Source organism: Hypanus sabinus, chromosome 14, assembly GCF_030144855.1.
Source record: "Hypanus sabinus isolate sHypSab1 chromosome 14, sHypSab1.hap1, whole genome shotgun sequence".
NCBI classification, from domain to species: Eukaryota; Metazoa; Chordata; class Chondrichthyes; order Myliobatiformes; family Dasyatidae; genus Hypanus; species Hypanus sabinus.
Genome location: NC_082719.1, coordinates 94845072 through 94866583, shown reverse-complemented (window position 1 = coordinate 94866583; position 21512 = coordinate 94845072). Strand labels below are relative to the sequence as shown.

Sequence of the window (21512 nt, the reverse complement as noted above, 5' to 3'; positions counted from 1 at the left end):
TCTAGGTAGAAGAGGTAGCTTTTCTTTTCTCTGTAGGTTAGATTGATCGTGGAGTCGTTTAAAGAATCAACTATTATGGGCAGAAGGACCTGTGCTATTCTCTATACTAAAGTAGGGAAGGATAATGACCTGATAAAGATATCAACTCTACAATCTATGGATTCATTTTTAACAACTCTCAGTATTATTTATTATCATTATGATTTGTTTTCTGTATTTGCAAATTTCTTATTTGTCAGTCTCTGTGAACAGTTTTTCACTAATTCTATTTTATTTCTTTGTTCTGTGAATACCCACAAGGAAATGAATCTCAGGGCAGAAATATTTCAAATGTCATTAGAAACGGGGATGGTGCCGGAGGATTGGCGTTTTCCTCATGTGGTTCCATTGTTTAAAAAGGGTTCTAAGAGTAAACTTAGCAACTATCGGCCTGTAAGTTTGACGTCAGTGGTGGATAAATTAATGGAAAGTATTCTTAGAGACGCTATATATAATTATCTGGATAGACAGTCTGTGATTAGGAGCAATCAACATGGATTTGTGCGTGGAAGGTCATGTTTGACAAATCTTATTGAATTTATTGAAGAGGTTACTAGGAAAATTGACGGGGGTAAAGCAGTGGATGTTGTCTATATGGATGTCAGTATGGCCTTTGACAAGGTTCCATACGGAAGGTTAATTGGGAAGGTTCAATCGTTAGGTATTAATATTGGAGTAGTGAAATGGATTCAACAGTGGCTGGACGGGAGATGCCAGAGAGTAGTGGTGGATAACTGTTTGTCAGGTTGGAGGCCGGTGACTAGTGGGTCCAATGTTGTTTGTCATATACATTAATGATCTAGATGATGGGGTGGTAAAATGGATTAGTAAGTATGCAGATGATACTAAGATAGGTGGCGTTGTGGATAATGAAGTAGGTTTTCAAAGCTTGCAGAGAGATTTAGGCCAGTTAGAAGAGTGGGCTGAAAGATGGCAGATGGAATTTAATGCTGATAAGTGTGAGGTGCTATATTTTGGTAGGAATAGTCAAAATAAGACAAACATGGTAAATGTTAGGGCATTGAAGAATGCAGTAGAACAGAGTAGGAATAATGGTGCATAGTTCCCTGAAGGTGGAATCTAATGTGGATAGGGTGGTGAAGAAAGCTTTTGGTATGCTGGCCTTTATAAATCAGAGCATTGAGTATAGGAGTTGGGATGTAATGATAAAATTGTACAAGGCATTGGTGAGGCCAAATTTGGAGTATTGTGTACAGTTCTGGTCACCGAATTATAGGAAAGATGTCAACAAAATAGAGAGAGTACAGAGGAGATTTACTAGAATGTTACCTGGGTTTCAACACCTAAGTTACAGAGAAAGGTTGAACAAGTTAGGTCTTTATTCTTTGGAGCATAGAAGGTTGAGGGGGGACTTGATAGAGGTATTTAAAATTATGAGTGGGATAGATAGAGTTGACATGGATAGGCTTTTTCCATTGAGAGTAGGGGAGATTCAAACAAGAGAACATGAGTTGAGAGTTAAGGGGCAGAAGTTTAGGGGTAACATGAGGGGGAACTTCTTTAATCAGAGAGTGGTAGCTGTGTGGAATGAGCTTCCAGTAGAAGTGGTAGAGGCAGGTTCGATTTTGTCACTTAAAAAAAAAATTGGGTAGGTATATGGACAGGAAAGGAATGGAGGGTTATGGGCTGAGTGCAGGTCGGTGGGACTAGGTGAGAGTAAGCGTTCGGCATGGACTGGAAGGGCCGAGTTGGCCTGTTTCCATGCTGTAATTGTTATATATGCTGATATATACAGACATTGATAAAAAAATTTAGTTTGAACTTTGAACTAACATAGGGAAGCGTGATGGTGAAATAAAACGAATGTCTGATAGAAGGACATAAGAATAAGCTCATTTGATCAAAGATGCAAAGCTAGTGGATAGCAGTGCAAAGGAATTGTTGCTTCATTCGGATAAGGAATAAAATATGCAAAAATACATAAAAAGCCAGCATGTATTTACAATGTAAACAGTATTATAAAAAGTGGTTTAAAATGTTTACAGCGCAGTTAACGGAGGGAATAGATAAAAGGTTTAACTGGATTTGTTGAAGAATGAAACATCTTCGTTCTTTAACTACGGCTTCTCCCCAACAAATTATGGCGTATTCAGCTCATCTGATAAAGAGCCCAGGACACAAAAACATAACTGCTTTTGGTTGTACAGATGCTGCCCCACTTGCACTTTTCCAGAATTTTCTGCAAATATTTGTTTGTTTCTCAGGATAATTAATGGCAACTAAATAAATTTATGCATGTTCCCATGTGGAAAAAATTATGAGTGCCTAAGTCAGTGACATTTGTTTAAAAGTACAGAAGGGACAAGCGGGGCAGCTATTGTTGGGAGTAGGCCAGTGGTGAGAGTGGGAGTGTCAGGCTTTGTCTCAAAAGAGGCGCTGGTTTTGGGGAGTTTCTTTTAAGGTTCCCCTTTCTCCCCCTTTACTGTACCTAGTGTAGTAAATGGCAATTGTGTGTTCTTCATGCTGGGGATGGAGTCTTGGGAGACCCAGAGCCTCCCAGGGGACCACATCTGCGTGCAATGCATCCAGATACAGCTCCTTGAAGACCTTGTTAGGGATCTGAAGCAGTAGCTGGATGACCTTTGGCTTGTACAGGAGAGTGAGGAGATTATCGATCAGAGGTAGGAAGAAGTAGCCACCCCTAAGTTGCAAGAGGAGAGTAGCTGGGAATGTGAACAGGCAGTTCAAGCGGAACACCCCTGTGGCTATTGCCCAAAATAATAAATATACTGTGTTGCATACCGTTGTGGAGTTTGAACTCCGAGGGGAGTGCCAGAGACCGTGTTACCAGCACTGAGCATGGGTCCATGGTACAGAAGGGAAAGAAGGAGGAGAGGAGAGTGGAAGTGATAGGGGATTCAATAGTCATAGGAACAGACAGAAGATTCTGTGCACGAGGGGTATCAACATTCTCACAGGCAGGCTTGTTAGAGCTGTTGGGGAGGGTTTAAACTAATTTGGCAGGGCGGTGGGAAACTGAGTGAAGGGACTCAGGATAGGACATAAGGTGAAAAAGCAGATTGCGTGCAGTCAGGAAGGACAGGCAGATGATAGGACAAAATTGCAGCCAACAGGGCGAGTATCAGTGCATTATGGATGCAGAATCAAAAATGGTATCAAATACAGTACTCAAAGTGTTATATCTCACTGCACTGAGTATATGAAATAAGGAGGATGATCTTGTTGCACTATTACAGACTGTCAGGTATGATGTTGTGGCCATCACTGAATCGTGGCTGAAGGATGGTTGTAGTTGGAAGATGAATGTCCAAGGTTACACGTTGCATCGGAGGGATAGGAAGGTAGGCAGAGGGGGTGGCATTGGTCTGCTAGTTATAAATAGCACCAAATCAGCAGAAAGATGTGACATAGGATCGGAAGATGTTGAAACCTTGCGGGTTGAGCTAAGAAACTGCAAGGGTAAGATGACCCTGATGCCAGTGAAAGCTTATGAAAGGGAAGTATTTCCTATAAGAAGACACCTGGAATTTACAACCTTTGAATATGATTGAAGATTTGATCGTCATTGAAAGGTTTACTCCCCAAGTTGTCAGGGTGGATATCTAATTTGGGGCGAGTTTGAATGTTTATGTCATTATGAAAGGAGGGATGGATGGTTGAGAGGGATGTCACAGAGGGAAGAAAATGAAGTGACGAAGGGAAAAGATCAGCAATTTTGGGAAGGAACAGTATTCTGCAAGAACAAACTGGTGGCTGTAAAGAAAGTCTATAGTATGATGCAAACATCCATTTTCATGCTCTGGACATTATGTTTATGACTGGACTCACTCACAAACATTTAGATTTGCTCAATCAAAGATCAGAGTTATGTGGTTTGCCAATGCTACTTGGCATGACCCTAAAGTGTCTGGTAGTCAAGTACTAGAAATTTGACCAGTAGTTCATATGTACCATTAGGAAAAATACACCAGATACAAGATTAATTCATTATATTCAATTCAAAAATGTCAACAATACTATGCTGATTTTGAACAATGATACTGATCTTGACAGCATTTAAGCCAAAACAAAATTAGTGCTAATGAATGCTGGATATTCCATGTAAATTTCCTTATAATTTAATTAAAATTCACTAATTGCATCCTTATAAGCATTAAAAGCCAAAAATAAAACCCTCTTCATCAATGTAAATTATACTTACCTATACATTATATAACCAATGAACAATACCGTTTGAAAGGCCACAAACATGAAGAAATGAGTTGTAGATAAACATGATGGGAATGGGGGTAATTCTGGGCATTTCGGCTTCTCAATATTTACCTGTTGAAAAACATGAGTCATGATTTACATGAGCAAATATACAGTAGAATCCCCAAATAGCACAGCTTTGAAATATTAATCGATCCAGTCAAATACAAAGCAGCTGCTTCCAGTTACCCAAGTTCATCTCTGATCTCTGTTGCCATTTGTGTGGAGTTTGCATGCTCTCCTGGGACTGCACAGGTTTCCTCCAGGTTACCTGGTTACCTCCCTCGCCTCAAAGGGGAACTGATTGTTAGACATTTAACCAATTACAAGTGTATGTGGCTGGTGAGAAAATCAGGGGGTTTTAACTGACATGTATGAGACACAAGGTTAAAAGGGAAATAACTGGGTGACTGGTACTTCTCCACGAGTCAGCCAAAGACTCCTAGAAAACGTCCTATGGGTCATTCCGCAGGACATACTCATCTGTCCAATGAGAATGACTCAATGGATCAAATGTCCACAATCTGTGATGTAAGAAAAATAGACCTGACAAAATTGAGAGATGCTAAGTTAGTCAAGTCCCAGTATTCTCCGTTTCACAGAAGACCTGACCAAAATGGTTGCTCTGAAAACCCTTCAAGGGAATTTATCTAATTTGATGAGTATACAAGATAGGTTAAAGGGAAACAGCAAGTATTACCTTTATACAAGACAGATGGTGTTTCATATGTGAATTTCTACGGAGAATCAGACCAGATCATGTTTTGTTGTGGATGGCAATTCCATATCTCACTGCCACATATCTCCCATCCATTGTTTTGGACAGTTCTACACCATAGCGCCATTGTACAGAAACACGATGGAAGTTGAATGTTTATACACATTGCCTGCTCTACCACATGACTAAGCACACTAAGCTGTGAGTTACATAAAAAAACATTAGTCATGAATTAAGTTTTTAATTAGCAAATATACAGTAGAATCCTCAAACAGCACAGCTTTGAAATATTAATTGATCTAGTCGAGCTCGAAGCAGCTACCTCCAGTTACCAAAGTTTAATTCTGTCCCATATACTTGGCTTAATTTTGAAATATTTTTAATATGTCTGATGATCAGTAACTCCTGACGAGGTCTTGACAGCAAGAGCAGTCAAATTGTTTCCAGTTCCTGTAGGAGCCTTAGTTGCTGCTACTGTGCATTTGCACTTTGTGATACAGCTACAGCAGCAAGACTTGATTTTTACTGAACCCTGGGGGTCACAGAAGGTTTAGTGCAGCTACAGTGATCAAAAGAGGAGCAATCATGAGGTACAGACTGCATCAAACTCAGTGGGTGAGTCTAGGACCAGCAGGCTAACTTCACATCAACTACAGAAACAGTTGTCTAGGGTCCAAAAAAATAGTTGACAAGGTTGCAAACTAGACAGAGGGGATGCAAAGGGAAATGTTAAATTGCCCTACCTCACAAATCATTAATTTACTCATTTATTAAAATCGAAAGGAGTTTTGCAGTCTCTGCTAGTCTTCAGGAGCGGATCAAATGAACAGTAAAACTACATCAAAAAGTGGGCAATGCTAATGCCATGCAAAATTATAATTTCCTGTTAGCTCCATCTCACTAGTAACTACATTATTAACTTATACATTAAGCAAAATTGTTAGATCTAAAGACTTTGGATGCTTGAAAAAGCTAGAAGTATTGCATAACAAACAAGTTGAGTTTGTTCTGAACTCTGAAACAAGACTTGAAGCACTTACATTTCTTTGTACCAATGCACCAAGGTCTCTTTTCACAACATGGAGGTGTTCTTTGATATCATTGAAATGCTGAGTCATTTCATACCCTCCAGTTGCACCACCTGGAAGCTGAGCTGCCTGACTCAGGGCATTAGTTACTGAATTCCTAAAGAGATAGACAAATGTCAATGTGAATAGTTAGATAGCTGGCTACATTCAAAACTTTCAAAGTAATGCTACAAAGACAGACAATTACTAAGTTATATAAACACAAGAGATTCTGCATTTCGGATGGAAATCTTGAGCAACACACATGCTAGTGGAACACAGCAGGTCAAGCAGCATCCGTGGAGAGGAATAAACAGTTGACACTTCAGGGCAAGACTCTTTACTAGGAATGCTGTTTATTCCTCTTCATGGATGTTAACCAACCTGCTTAGTTTTTATGTTACTTGTTAGTTTTCATGTTACTTGTCAGTTTTCATAAGATTGAAGATACTGAACTGCAATCAACTGATGAAATATGTGAAATGCAACAACCAATATAAGCACTCAAATTTCCAACTGCAAAAATAAAATGTGACAAGATCTTTGGTGTTTACAAGTCTTTCCACAGAAGCTGCCTGAGCTGCTAAGTACTTCCAGTAACTTCAGTATTTGACTTTTATAGATATATCAATGTATTGATTAAGGATGTATTCAGAATATGAACTGCCTTGTATCCTTGAACTGATTCAAAGGATATTTGACACTTATTCAAAACACATCTACAGCAGATGTGATCTCAATGGCTCTCCACACAGCCTTCGATCACTTGGACAATCCAAATACCTAGCAACATAAAAAATTGCTGGAGAAATTCAGCAGGCCAAGTAGCATCTATAGAAAAGAATAACCAGTCAACATTTTAGGCTGAGACCCTTTACCAGAACTGGGAGGAAAAAAAAATGTTTCCAGTCCCTATATTTTTCCAGTCGAGATATAATATCTCCACTTTGCTGACAATCAACTCTGGCGCACCACAAGGGTGTGTGCTTAACTCACTGCTCTCTCTCGACACCCGTGACTGTGTGTCTAGGTATAGTTCAAATGCCATCTATAAAATTGCTAATGATACAATCATTGTTGACAGAACTTCAGATGGTGATGAAAGGGCATACAGGAACGAGATATACCAGCTAGTTGAGTGGTTTCACGGCAATAACCTTGCACTCAGCATCAGCAAGACCAAAGACCTGATTGTGGACTTCAGAAAGGGCAAGATGAGGGAGCACAAACCAATCCAGAAGTGGAGAAAGTGAGCAATTTCAAGTTCCTAGGAGTCAATATCACAAAGGACCTAACCTGGATGCAACATATTGATGCAGCTTCAAAAAAATGCAAGACAGCAGCCATATTTTATTCAGCGGTTGAGGAGATGTGGTTTGTCAAAATGTTCAGAAATCTCTATAAATGTACTGTGGAGAGCATTCTATCTGCTGGATCACCATCTGGTATGGGCAGAGGCAAGATCGAATTAAGTTGCAGAAACATGTAAAATTAATCTACTCCATCATGGGTACTAGCCTCTGTAGTATCCAAGACATCTTTAAGGAGCAGTGCTTTGGGAAGGCAATGTCCGTCATCAAGGATCCCCACCATCCAGGACATGCCATCTTCTCATTGTTACCATTAGGAAGGAGGTACAGAAGCCTGAAGGCACACACTCAGCAATTCAAGAACAGCTTCTTCTCTGCCATCCAATTTCAAAATGGACATTGAACCCATGAACACTACCTCACTACTTTTTTTTTTGCACTAGTTATTTTAACATAACCATTTAATAGACTTAATGTATGCTTAATGTAATTCAGTTTTTTTCTCTTTATATTTATTAAACATGTACTTCATTGTATTGCAACCATAAAGTTAACAAATTTCATGACATGCTGGTGATATTAAACATGATTATGACTCTAAATATACATTTTTACAGATTGCCCACTGAAAAGCTGAGATAGATTTCATCAATATAATTCTTATGCTGAACCTTACATAGAGAACATAGAAATTTACAGCACATTACAGGCTCTTCGGCCCACAATGCTGAGCCAATCATGTAACCTACTCTAGAAACTGCCTAGAATTCCCCTAGCGCATAGCCCTCTATTTTTCGAAGCTCCATGTACCCATCTAAGAGGTTCTTAAAAGACCCCATTGTATCCTTCTTCGATTGTTTGCCTTGGAGGTTTAGAGGCTGAGGGGTAACTTGATAAAGAACATAAAATTATGAGTGATATATATGTATATGTCAAGGAAAGGCATAGTTTTCAGGTAAGAGAGGAAAAGGTTTAAAGGAGACTTTATGTGGCAAATGTTTTGTTTTAGAGAGTGTGGTAGGCACTTGGAATGCACTGCCAGGGAAGCAGATACAACAGCAGATTAAGATACATTTAGACAGACAGAAGCAGGCAGAGAATCGAGGATACAGACCATATCTGGGCAGACGTGCAGTTACATTGGCATGATTGTCAGCACAGACGTCGTGACCTGAAGGGCGAGTTCCTGTACTGTACCATTTTATGTTCTTCAAGGGACATAATTAAGTAGCAAGTGGGCCATTTCCAGTAACAAACTTCTGTCTGAGAAACACACTCATCCATGCTGAGTACTCAAATCTTCAAATCAAAAACTTGACAAAAACATCATTCTTCAAGACCCTTCTCCTAGCTGAACTTTATTTTTAACATAACAGAAAAACTGTTAAACTGTTTAAGGACAATTGAATGAAATTGATGTCTTATGTAATAAAATTTACAATTTGTAGTAAAGTTACTCAGTTTATCAGGTTATTGATAGCCTTCACCTTAAAAGTTGTATTGGCTAAGACATTCATTTGTTTTAATCAAGGCAAAATAACAAACCTTTAGGGCAAGATTATTCCTTTAATCGAAGATTACATTTCTTAGATTCAAACAAATTAGACTGAGTTTATAATTTACAATGGAAATTACACTGGTTTTGTTAAGAAATTACCTTAAGCACATTGTGTAAAAGGAAAAGCAATATCAAATTCTGTTTTAAGTACAGGAAGTTTAAAAATGTTTCTTATTCTTTTATACCAATTGACAAGTCAAATACTTTGCATATTTTTAAAAAAATTTTGAGATGTGTGATTTTAACAAATACCAGACACATTGGGAGGTTATTGCAATGGCTTTGCACTTTTCTAAAGTAGATTAGAGTGAGTGCTAGAGGCAATTTTATTGGGCTTTTTAATCCCTGTCTGTGAGCATAATACACAATCATGAATTTGATCTTTGAACCATTTCTCAGTTAATCTGTCTGAAACCACACATTTCATTCAGATTGGTTCCTCATAAATCTCTACACACTTTATCAAACAGCAATAGTCAAGCAAATGAGGAGAAAGGAATCTCCTATGGCAGTAAATAGCAACTGGCTTGGTACAGGCATATATTTCACAACAAAGTTTTAAAAGGACTGTTATTTAAAAAATTGTGCAACTGCAGTGAACTTCAAACCATAAGTTAAGAAAAATTAACTTAAAATCAAAAACAGCATTTTTTTCATAAATAGAGAGTCATATTGCCTAGTATCATGTTTGATGTCAAGAAACCAGCCTTAAACCTTTGCTTAAATCTGTAAGGAATTAAAAAGTGAACATTTCTTTCCTTTGTATTATGCATTTATTGATTGTTTTTAAATCAAAAGCATAGCTGAGGGACCCATGTTACTTTGAAAAGCAATTTGTTCATTGCACTTTTCTAATTCAAAGTATTCAAGGGGTTAGAAATCAAGTCATTACAGATTTTCAATGGAACCATAAACAATTGTTCTAATTTTGTTTGCAAATGTCACTAGTTATGAATAGAACTTTCAGTAATTACCCATTAAAATAGGAACAAGACTGACACTTGTGAATGACCAGTCAAAATATGCAATTCCACAAATAAAATCTGGCAAGTGCTGAAATAATTATAATGGCATTCATCGAAAACAGTTCTTGAATTTTCATTTAGCAGCATAACTAGAGTTAACACCAGCTTAAAAATAACAGTGCAAAACACATAGGACGTTTACAGGATATCTATGCCGGACACACGCTTTATGCCGTAAGTTTTATGCTACCTTGATTACATGGCCAATTAAAAAGGTGATAAAAATTAAATAAATGCCAGGATTATGAAAATTTGAGAACTCAGCAAACAAGAAACAGGATATTGATAAGGAAATTAAAGATAGAATAGTCTAGCAAGAAACTAAAGCATTAATGGATAGGCAAAAAGGAATTCCTTATTCCAGCTTCCTATCTCATTTACAATATTTTCATCTCTTCATACAATGCAGATTTAATCTTCCAATTATAACACTAATTTACTGTGTTATCAAGTGGCGGCTTGGTTGTATATGTATTCTTCATATACAAGGAATTTATTTTGAATGAAAATTTCAGAAAGGCAAGAGCTATTTATAAATTTATAGCTGTATTTTAAACAAAAAAGCTGATTTCACTGATAATCCAGCAACATTTAAACAAAGTAGTCTATCATAATTTGAGTGATCAGAAACTCATATACAATTTACTTCATAATGCACAACACACAGATATCATCAGGAAATATTCAAACTAAACATAATGAAAAGGGTTAAATAAAAAGGAAAACACAAAAATTTCATTTAGAACACACCTTTAAAAAAAGGTTCATTTAACCAGTATTCATAATCTAACCTAATTAGCCCCGTCTCCAATAACTCTGCACTGTAACTTATCAAGGCCAATATTTCCTTTCCGTAGCACAGTACGTAGAATATGATCTCCACAGAACTTCCAAGTTAATATACAGTATACTACCGCCTTCCAATAATTATATTCATTGTGACTGCAGATCAGATTGGTATACAGGATTTAGCAATTGATCTACCACTGTTTTACTGTAACTCCACCTAAGTTCTGACCATCATCACAAACATGTCTAGAGGTCAGCTACAAGTACTGTATTAGGGGCATTCAGGTAACAAATTCACCTTTAAAATTTCAGATCAGTGGTTTATGAAATATGTGAGATATAGACTAAAATTAACTGTCACAAAATTTGTGTGAAATAAATAAGCTGCTCCCTGCAGATCCATACATTACAGTGCGGTCTGACCAATGCCTTATAAAGCCTCAACATCACATTCTTGTTCTTATATTCTAGTACTCTTGAATGAATGCTAACATTGTATTTGTCTTTCTTACCAGCAACTTAACCTTTAGGGAATCCTGCACAAGGACTCCCAAGTACCTTTGCCCCTCTGATATTTAAATTTTCTCACCATTTTGAAAATAATCTGTCTTTATTTCTTCTACCAAAGTGTATGATCATATACTTCCCTGCACTATACTCCATCTGCTGCAACTTTGCCCACCTTCCCAATTGGTCCAAGTCCTTCTGACAACTCCATGCTTCCTCAACATTACCTGCCCCTCCACCTATCTTTGTATCATCCGCAAACTTAACCACAAAGCTATCAATTTCATAATCCAAATGACTGATGTATAACACCTGCTTAACATCACTTGTCACTGGCAGCCAGCAAGAATCAGCCTCTTATCCAACTCTTTACCCCCTGCAAATCATCTATCCATGTTATCCATCTCATCTTCCTGTAATATCATGGGCTCTTATGTTGTTAATGAACCTCATGTGCAGCACCTTGTTACTCTTTATACTGTTACGAATCCCGTAACTGGAGAACTTACCAGCAAAGATAGAGAGGTCCGTTGAAGTCTGATGTCACTATTTTCAAACGTTTTTATTGATAAAGGGACACAAAAGTAGGGTTAATACATACATTCAGATAGTGCACATCGTCAACACTCAATCTAAAGCGCGGGTATAGTAATACTCATCATTAAATGAGCTCTGTTGTTGTCTAGGGGTTAACAGATTGTCCGTTGGAAATATAAAAGTCACTCAGAAAGTCTGCAGGCCTCAGCCCTTTGAAAATCGCTGGGTCTCATGTGGGGGGACCGAGAGAGAGAGATTGGGGAAAAAGAGAAAGAACTTGCCAAGTCTTGATGAAGTGTCCGTGAAATCGGGGGAGCGTTGGTTTCCTCTCCCCGATGTTAGTTAAAAGCGGTTTTCTGTGATTCCAGCCACAAATTCCAATCCCGGAATCTAACGCACGTGGCTTCCTTCAGAATGGCTTCCTGCTGCTGCGGGATCACTCTCTCATGTCTTCTTGGTGCGTCTGAGGGGGCTGTCCCCCTGAGACTCTCCTTTATACTTCCTCATGGAGTCGCTGGTGTCAATCAGGTTGGGATGATGCAATCTCTCTCTCAACCAGCCCACCTTGCCCGAGGGCTTTTCACGTGGTCTCCATGAGACAATAGTCGCTGTTGTCTTATTCTGTATCCCGGGTGGGACGTGCAATTTGGCACATTTCTCTCTCTCTCTCCCCGACTGGGTCTACTGACCTCCCCCCCCCCCCCCCCCCCCCCCCCCCCCCCCCCCGTCAACGGGTGCTCTTGCGATTCTCACAAAGGAGGGGGCCGGGATCATAACAATACATTTGAAATATATTTATATATTTGAATAAAAACTCTTGGTATCCTCTGATATCTTTGGCTAGCCTATCTTTATATTTCATCTTTTCTCTCTTTATGGCTTTTTAGTTGCCTTCCCTTAGTTTTTAAAGAAGTTTCCCAATCCTATAACTCCCCACTAATATTTTTGTTATATTCCCCCTCTTGCTTTTATGCTGCCTTTCATTTTCCTTGTCAGCTACTGTTGCCTCAGTCTCCCTTCAGAATACTACTTCTTTGGGATATCACACCCGAATTGCTCCTAAAAAATCCAGCCATTGCTGTCATCTCTGCTAGTGTCTCCTTCCCCAGTTAACTAGTGGAGCACTCTCATGACTCTAATTCCTTATACTTCATTGTAATACTTATATATTTGAATTTAGCTTTTTCCTCTCAAACTGCAGGGTAAATGTTCTATTATGATCATTGTCTTCTAAGGGTTCCTTTACCTTAAGCTCCCTAATCAAATCTGTTTCATTATACAACACCCAATCCATAATTTCATTTTCCCTGGTGGGCTCAGCCACAAGCTGCTCAAAAGTCATTTCAGACATTCTACAAATTCCCTCTTTTGGGTCCCAGCACCAGATATTCCCAATCTACTTGCATATTGAAATCGTCCATGTCTTATTATAACATTTCCCTTTTTACATGCCTTTTTACCTCCTGTTACAATTTATATACCACATCCTAGCTACTGTTCAGAAGTCTGTATACAACTCCCTTCAGGGTCTTTTACCCTTGCAGTTTCTTAACTCTACTCCCAAGGATTCAGCATCTTCTGATTTACGAATTTCAGTTTTTACAGAGCTACCCCACCCCCTCTGCCTACATGTGCCTATCATTTCAATACAAGATGTATCCTTGGATGTTAAAACTCCCAACTATAATCTTCTTTCAGCTATTTCTCAGTGATGCCCACAACACCATACCTGCTAACTCTAACTGTGCCACAAGATCATCTAACATATTCCATAAATTGCATGTATTAAAATATAACTCTATCAGTCCTGTATTCATTATCCTTTTCAATTGTTCCACCTCATCCTACTGTCTGCAATTTTGCTGCATCATCTGCCTGTCCATCCCCAGTCTCACTACACACTGCATCGACTTCTGTACTAAATAACTTATCCTCAGCCTCATCACTCCGGCTCCCATCTCCCTGCCAACTTTGTTTAAACCCGAACAGCTCTAGCAAACCAGCCCACAAGGATATTTTTAATCAAATAATCTTTCGACCATGAACTAAAATGTACTGACATGATGTTAGTTATAGAAAGTATGATTTTATGTTACGTTCTTCTAAGAGGATATTACAGATTAATAAATGGGGCATTGACATGAACACAACATCTTACAAAAACATCAATTAGGAATGATATGTAAAAATTAAATTGTTAGATTCAAGGTACAAAGAAGTCACAGAAGGATGTTTCAGAAATTAAGCTACAAACCTGTTGGACAAGGAGATACTGTATAATTTAGGAGTATTACCAATAACAATTTTCTTAATCCTTCTGACAAGGATCTTTGCTTAATAAAGGAGATGTTGACTTGAAAATTACAACTTGCTCTAGATATTTTAGTTCTTCTGATTAAACTGATTAGTAATTCTGAGACATTCAAACAAGCAAATCAATTTGAAACAAAGGAGATGCTCTCTTAAGAACCTGGCTGAGATTGTTGCTCATGTTATATTTTATTAGACGTTGTTTAATCTAGTAAATTTTTATCAGGCAAGCCATCTTGTAATGCACTTGAAAGTACAAAAAGATGGAATGAGACAAGGATGTAATTGCTAAAAAATCTAATCCGTTGTCTTCAAATAAAGTCAAGATTATTAAAATCAAAGTCTGCTCAATGATGTAATAAGGTTGCCGATTTGCTTAATCTATAATTTTGTAAGATTTTGCAAGTTTGCAATCTCTAGGCTCAGCTGCCGTGGTAACTCAGTAACATTTAACACACTGTTTGGAAACATGGAGTTCTTTAACACGTTAAATAAACTTAATAGGCTGCAAATGTTATTTAACTGTTCATTAATTTAAATATAAGCAGTATTTTATAATTTAGAAAGAGAAAACAAAACTTCCTAACAATGAATGGGAGAAATATGGCGTCGGATGGTGGCAGCAATTAATTTATAAACTATGAATTTTAATCACATGCTTCAATTTCTCCTCGAATCTCAAGAGGCTATATTATTAACTGTCTACTTTAAGTAACTGAAAGGAGAATTAACTGGGAAGTGAAAAATAGTTATGTGAGTGAGAAAGTTTGAGAGATACATGGAAACAAGGGAATGAGTATGACGGAATATCTTTGGTGAAAGGTGGCAGGGACCTGATGGGGCAAATACCCTTCCACTGTGCCTTATGAACCAAGTGAAATGGATGTCTGAGAGCATGAAAATTGTTTATGCTGGAACACTGCTGACTCAATCTGCAAGTTCACCTTCAGGGAATTCTGCACAAGGACTCCCCATTTCTGAATTTTCTCCCCATTTAGAAAATACTCTATGCATTTATTTCTTCTACCAAAGTGCATGACCATACACTTCCCTACTGTATTCCATCTGCCACTGCTTTCCCATTCTGCTCGCCTGTCCTAGTCCTTCTGCAGACTCCTTGCTACCTCAACATTATCTGCCACTATATGGCATGTTTATTGTTTAGATGAAGAACAGCATATCAACCATAAATTTGTCTTTCACTAATTTAAAGCAGAAACATTTTACAATTGAAGTAAATTAAAAGGTGGCACTAGCAAATCTGGTGACCACAAAGTTATGAAAATCCAATGAGTTCAAAAGATTTCCGGCAGGAAAGCAAACCTGCCACCTTTACATAGACTGTTCAGAGTATTGTGTTGCAATATCCCTCTGAAGTGGTTCAAAAAGTTTATGGCCATTAAATACTGGCTTGACCATATTATGCACACTACAACAAAAGATTTCTTAATAAGGTCTCAAAATGGTCAGAATAAATGCAGTGCTGAAGATAAAATGGTAGAACTTGTGTGAATGAGTAAATAGGGATACAAATCAATGGGAAAATTATTAATGTCAAAGCTTCTGGTCTACAGAGGTGCAGTTCATTTTGAATGAACATCACATCCTTTATGCAAGCTGTTTTTAAAAATACATATACCATTTTCTGGGTGGGTTAGTTTTTATTCTATTCGAAACACATGGTGGAAGACGTTTCTCTGGCCAAAGACTGTCAAACAATCAGTCTGCAAAAGACGACAAATCGTGCAAATAATAAAGTCAAGTAAGTAATACTGAGGTCATGAGTTGCTGAGTCCTTGAAAGTGATTCTACAGCTTGTGGAGTCAGACCAGCATTGAGGTGAGTGAAGTTATCCACACTGGTTCAAGAGCCTGATAGGAGCCAATGACTATGGAGGTGATGGGTGAGAAAGATCAAGTGAAGGTAGGATTTATACAATGGATGCAAAGCGAAAAGCCAACATGAATGGGGATTTCAGGAAATGAACAGAGGCACAGGAATCATTAGAAAGGTGTAAATATGCAAACTTCAACAGTTTTGAACATAAAGGCTGGTTAAATCTCAAAAATCAATTCCTTGGGAAATTTCTGTGCACCACTTTTCAATGAGAGATCAGGAGTTACAAACAGCTCCAGAATGCACTGTCACAGCTGATCAAAAAAAATCCCCAAACCTTTAGCTGGGAACTCGAACACCTCACCTTGTTTAATCTCTTTAATTAAAGAAATAATTCAGGAAACTGTGAATACTCAAGGTTTCCCATATTAGTAAATTTTATATAGAATTATATTTATTTTTCATTTTATATGCTGTTTTACAGTATATGAGAACAAAAACAAATAAACATATAATGTTAAGCAGTTATTTTTGAATGCAATTTCTTTTCATGAAGGTTTAATCTCCCTGTACCAAAAAATAATCTTGTATGTGTTTTGGAAATATCTCAGCTTTCACTGTTTTATTCATAGCAGCTTAAGTTATTGGTTGTTATTTCAGGACAACACAAAACTTGATTCAGTGATTTACTGGCTGCTGTCATTTCCAACCTTGATAGAATAACTTCTTGCTGGAAGGAAATACAAATTCAAAGCCAAGTCAAGAAGATTACCGTTACGCAAGAACTTCTTCATTTTTGGGATGCAATGGCTGGATGATGAGGAACGGTTTAACTTCACACCAAATTTTAAAAAAAAACATTTTATCACAACAAGATTTTTTAAAAAACTAGAGGGACTGTAGGTGCTGGAGATCTAGATCAACAGATCAGACAGCATCTACAGAGAGAAATGGGTAGTCAATTTTGTGAATCAAGACCTTCCATTAGGTCTGCTAAGAAGGAGGGCAGATAGCTAGTATAAAAAGGTGAGGGAAAGAGTGGATCCGGGTGAGATTTAAATGAAAGACAAGTAAGGAAAACAGGAGTAGGAACAATGTAAGCTGGGAGCTGACATGTGAAGGTGACAAAGGACTGAAGAAGCCAGAATCGATAGAAGACAGTGAACAATGGAATAAAGGAGATATGGAGGGGAATCTGAGGGAGAACTATGTGGGAGATGGGCAGGTTGAAAGAGTGAGGGAGAATAGGGAGAATAAAGAAAGCGGTGTACAACACTGTGCAAAAGCCTCAGGCATGTAAACATAGCTAGGGTGCCCAAGACTTTTACATAGTACCGTGTTTGTCAACCTGGAGTGGAAAGCGAGTTTGTAAATCTGGCAGGAACAAAGGATGCTGGGAATGGTGAGGGTGGAGAGCCGTGGCTGCAACCACCAAGCAAGGTCATTTGATTCCAAACAATTGGTTTACTGATCATCACAGAATGTCACTCTGGTGCTTCCTGCTCCCTCCCCTCTCCCTTCCCCTTTTCCAACCATGATTCCTCTCTCCCTGCCTCCTTCCCATCTCAGTCCACAGTAGAGACAAATATCAGAATCAGGTTTATCACTTACATGTCGTGAAATTAAATCTTTTTCTGTGGCAGCAGGACAGTGCAATACATAAAATTACGACAATACAATGCAAATATATTAGGCACCCTAGCTATATACATTTGCCTTAGACTCTTGCAAAGTACTGTAGATGTTAGGATAAAGGAAAACAAGGCGGGGGAGGCTGGCGGCAAACAGAGTGGTTACCAGAAACTACAGATGATGTTCATGCTGTTAGGATTAAACTGCATTCAATATATAACATAAAATGTTACCGACCAGAATTATTAGTCACTCACTTCAGTTCACCAACATGCCTCAGCACCTCCTGCTGGTATTTCACAACATTGTCCAATTCTGCTTGAGGTAGCTAAACGAAACCAACAATAAGTTCAATATTAATTGGGTCGGAAACGTAATAACCAACTTAAGAACTGTTCCTAACGCTCATCGATATAAAAAATTAATGAAGTTATACTTATAGATACAGAATGATTTTTTTATCTGAGTACCAATGTACTCAATTCCTAGTTAACAATACTATAATACTTGTGTTAGCATTTCTAGAAGGAACCATTTTTGTTTTTATTACATCAACACACAAAACTGAACATACAGCACACACTGGAGCAGACATGACAGCATCACTGGTAATATACTAACTTAGTTAGAGTTGATAGGTGGTCTTATGAAAAAAATTAAAACATAAAAAATGCATCTAGAATGCAGTATTTCAAAAGACAAGGTCCTATGCTATGACCTGATTATTTTCCCTCATCTGATCCTAAAACATGTCCACACCTCCATCCCTATCACAGGATACTCCTAAAGAGGTTTAATCTTTGCTGATTTAATCGATTAAATTGCAGTTCTCATTTGGCTGCCAATTAAAGTTTGAGATGATCATCAAGTCCTTTGAACTGGGGATGGATCCACATTAGCAAAAAGTAAATCTCTCTTACATACTGTATACTTTGAAAATCTGAAATCATTAAAAGAAACCTAACATGATTTAAAGGATATTTTGCCAATATATTGGGGGGGGGGGGGGAAGAGGGGTGAATACTTTTAATAGGCAATGTATCACTTTTGACCACAATCTTGCTTCGCAACATTTAGTTCAAATTGAGTGACTTCAACTCAATAGAAAAGAACATTTGTAGATAAAGATCAGATAGGTACAGGTTTATGTACTTCTGTACAAGAATCATATGATCCACCAACTCAGATAAATAAAATTGCTCCACCAAATGAGTGTTAAGTTTATCATTATCAGAACTTAGTTTCAAAGGTTGATTAAACTGTCAAGTCACAGCATATAGAGGGCACAAAAGGAAATTTGCCTTTTAAGGTCAAGACAACACAACATAAAGAAAGCAAAATTATTGCTGTTTCATTCACATCTTGGGAACTAATAAAGAGTTGAAAATGATGAGGAGCAAAACAATAACATAACTATAGCACTCATATTTGCAGATCTTATGCTGAACAAGAAACTGAAGGAGTGCTTTTACTTCAACGATCTAACTCTGTCAAACATATTTACCTGTCCCATCTGTGGTACAACATTTGTTCCCTTCTTTGATATCTCCTCGCTTACGAGATTCACATATTTTCTCTGCTCATCCAGAATCATGTCGAGTTGCCTGTTCAACTGCTTGATTTCGAGGTGGATTCGGTTCTGGCCTTCAAAGATCTGTCGTAACTCTCTCTCACTCACACTTTCAAACATGTCATCTACTGAATTGCAATAAAACATGTTAGACTTTAGACAATTTGGCAACTACTTATTTATTTATACTCAGTGTAGAACATGGAGTTTAAAAGAGCAAATAAAGGGAAATAAGAGCAAATAAAAAGAGTTAAATACATACTGCAAAATTCTACCTTAATTTTAAGTAATCAGAAAATTCTCTTTCAAGGAAATAAATATCCAGGCAGTAATTTATTCTTTTGTTTTTAATTTTATCTATATATGGTCTTCCTCGTCACTCATTAAAAGGATGACGTTGACTAACTGACATTCAAATGGGAACTGGATTCTGGTTAACTTCCCCTTCAGTGGACTCAATTTAATGGTAGTCAATTATTTTGATTTGAAATCCAAATAACACAGACGAAGCAACTTCCAAGTTCATTTCACAGGTTGTACAATTTCAACAGATTTTACCTTGGATTCTAATAGGGATATTCCAATTCTAAAATTTCATTTTCAGAATTAGGACATTACTAATAAGGTCAGCATTTATTACTGCAGCTTGAAGGGTCTATTATAGTCCCAAGCTCAAAAAGTTCAGTGCCTATACACTCCCTACATTTTACTAAATACGCTGTTCTGTGGTTTTGATGTGATTTGCCTTAGCTTAGATAACAAATAAGTGAAGGCAAATTAAAATAAAATCTGAATCCTAGTTAAGAATAATGAACTCAATTAAACCTTCTGTTACTGAAATAAATGGTATTGACTCTGGAAAATCCAACGTTGATACTCTGAAATTGTTTTTAGTCAGCATGCATCAGGATGCTCTTTATCAACTACAGCTCAAGATTCAATACCATCATTTCCTTAAAGCTAATTAGTAATCTTCAATAACTTATCCTCAATACCTCCTTGTGCAACTGGATCCTTGATCTCCTCACTTGCAAACCCTAGTTTGAATTAGCAACAACATCTCCATCAGTTTCCATCAGCACAGGAGCACCACAAGGCTCTGTGCTTAACCCCCTGCTCTACTCACTTTAATGATGATCAAGACTAGCACAGCTCCAACATCATACTTAAGTTTGCTGATGACACCAATGTCATAGGCAGAATCAAATCAGTACATAGAAGGGAAACTGAAAATCTGTCTGAGTGGTACCACAACAACAACCCCACACTCAACATCAGCAGACCAAGAATCTGATTATTGGCTTGAAGAAGAGGAAACAGGAAGTCTATCAGTCAGTCATCAGGGGATCAGAAGTGGAGAAGGTCAGCAATATTAAATTCCTGTGTTATCATTTCAGAGAAAGCATGGCAGCACCCCTACTTCTTTAAAAGTTTGCGAAGATTTGGCATGACATCTAAAATTTTGAGAAACTTTTATAGATGTGTGGTCAATGATATATTGACTGGTTGCATCAGGACATGGTATAGAAATACTAATGCCCTTGAATGGAAAAATCTACAAAGAGTAGTGAATATAGACTACTCCATCATGCAAAGCCCTCCTCACCATTGAGCACATCTACAGGGATTGCACTGGCAGTGAAGCAGCACCTATCATCCAGGACCCCCACAATCCAGGCTGTACTCTCTTCTTGCTGCTGCCATCAGGAAAGTACAGAAGCCTCGGGACCCACAGCAGCAGGTTCAGGAACAATTACCCCTCTAGAACCAGAGGGGATAACTTCATTCATCCCATCACCAAACTGTTCCCATATCTCAAGTTCTTCATGTTTATTGCTTTTTTTTTCTCTTTTATATTTGCAAAATTTGTTGTCTTTTGCACATTAGTTCTTTGTCCATCCTGTTAGAAGTGGTCTTTCATGGATTCTATTGTTCCCTGGATTTACTGTGTATACTTGCAAAAACAAAACGCAGGGTAGTATATGGTGACATATGTACTTTGATAATAAATTTACTTCAAACTTTGAAATACAAGTTCTCTTGCCCCGTTTCCCACCTGTTAAACAAAAATCCTCTGCATAGTATTTGCTTTGTACTTTCCATTTAAAGCTCATGGAGGATTTTACTTTTAGTTATGAAAAATTGCAAGAGGTATTTCAACTATCAATGCAAAGCATTTAACTAACAGTAAGTGCACAGATCCACATTAATGCTAAAAATGCAGCCAAAAACCACAACCTCTACGCTACTACTGACTGCAGTTCAGTTGTCAATGCTCAGTGTTGTACTTAAAGCAAAATGAATAAATATATAACTTCTGTATGATGGCCATAACTTTATCAGTGAAAATTATGCCCACACATTTTTCTAACAAAGCCTTG

The 21512-nt window shown here is 37.8% G+C and overlaps 1 protein-coding gene across 2 annotated transcripts in view; it reads right to left on the bottom strand.

Moving 5' to 3' along the window:
- lman1 (lectin, mannose-binding, 1) overlaps window positions 1-21512 on the bottom strand; it is a 49243-nt gene that overhangs the window by 2571 nt on the left and 25160 nt on the right. Inside the window, exons 9-12 of one of the 2 annotated variants that reach the window (XM_059989660.1) lie at window positions 19066-19256; window positions 17819-17889; window positions 6031-6175; window positions 4223-4344 (exon numbers count right to left, since the gene is read on the bottom strand). In XM_059989660.1, the coding sequence (XP_059845643.1) occupies window positions 4223-4344; window positions 6031-6175; window positions 17819-17889; window positions 19066-19256 (529 nt within the window). Of the gene's footprint in view, window positions 1-4222; window positions 4345-6030; window positions 6176-17818; window positions 17890-19065; window positions 19260-21512 lie in introns of both variants that reach the window. The other variant, XM_059989659.1, reaches the window with a different exon arrangement.